Below are 472 nucleotides of genomic sequence, written 5' to 3' on the forward strand. Positions count from 1 at the left end.
TGTCATGTACATTACCATGCCAATCCCTCCGAGAGTTGTCATGACAGAAATATATATATATATATATATTTGTATATGTAGTACGTTTTACAAAACTATCATCACATGATTAAGTTTGATTAAATTAAACTTTAACTCTCTCTCACTTATTTTTCAGATAAAGACAGGTGCTCCGTGTAGATCTGAGCGTCTCGCCAAATACAACCAACTTATGAGGTAAGAGAGCACTCAATCGTACTATTTTTGAGCAATACAGTAAAAACATCCGTTTGAATCCCCAAAACAAAGTCCAAATCATTGTCACATGCTTTTTGCCTCTATTAAAAAGGCTGTTACTAATATTTTAAGTGTTAGGTTTTGCTTGCAACTCAGGTTTGTAAAGCCCAATCTAATATATTTTCCATTTTCATTTTTGCTAAAGTTTTAGCAATGTTGTTGTGTGTTTTGTCCTTTTTTAGGTTTTGGTATTTCT

At 32.4% G+C, this 472-nt stretch overlaps 1 protein-coding gene across 1 annotated transcript in view; it reads left to right on the forward strand.

The window, feature by feature from the left end:
- The window catches only part of eno2 (enolase 2), a 10,294-nt gene that overhangs the window by 8,380 nt on the left and 1,442 nt on the right, over positions 1-472 (forward strand). The window contains exon 11 of the mRNA XM_016457599.1: positions 158-216. Coding sequence (XP_016313085.1) covers positions 158-216 — 59 coding nt within the window. The remainder of the gene's footprint in view (positions 1-157; positions 217-472) is intronic.

Source organism: Sinocyclocheilus anshuiensis, unplaced genomic scaffold (assembly GCF_001515605.1).
Source record: "Sinocyclocheilus anshuiensis isolate Anshui unplaced genomic scaffold, SAMN03320099.WGS_v1.1 scaffold868, whole genome shotgun sequence".
NCBI lineage: Eukaryota > Metazoa > Chordata > Actinopteri > Cypriniformes > Cyprinidae > Sinocyclocheilus > Sinocyclocheilus anshuiensis.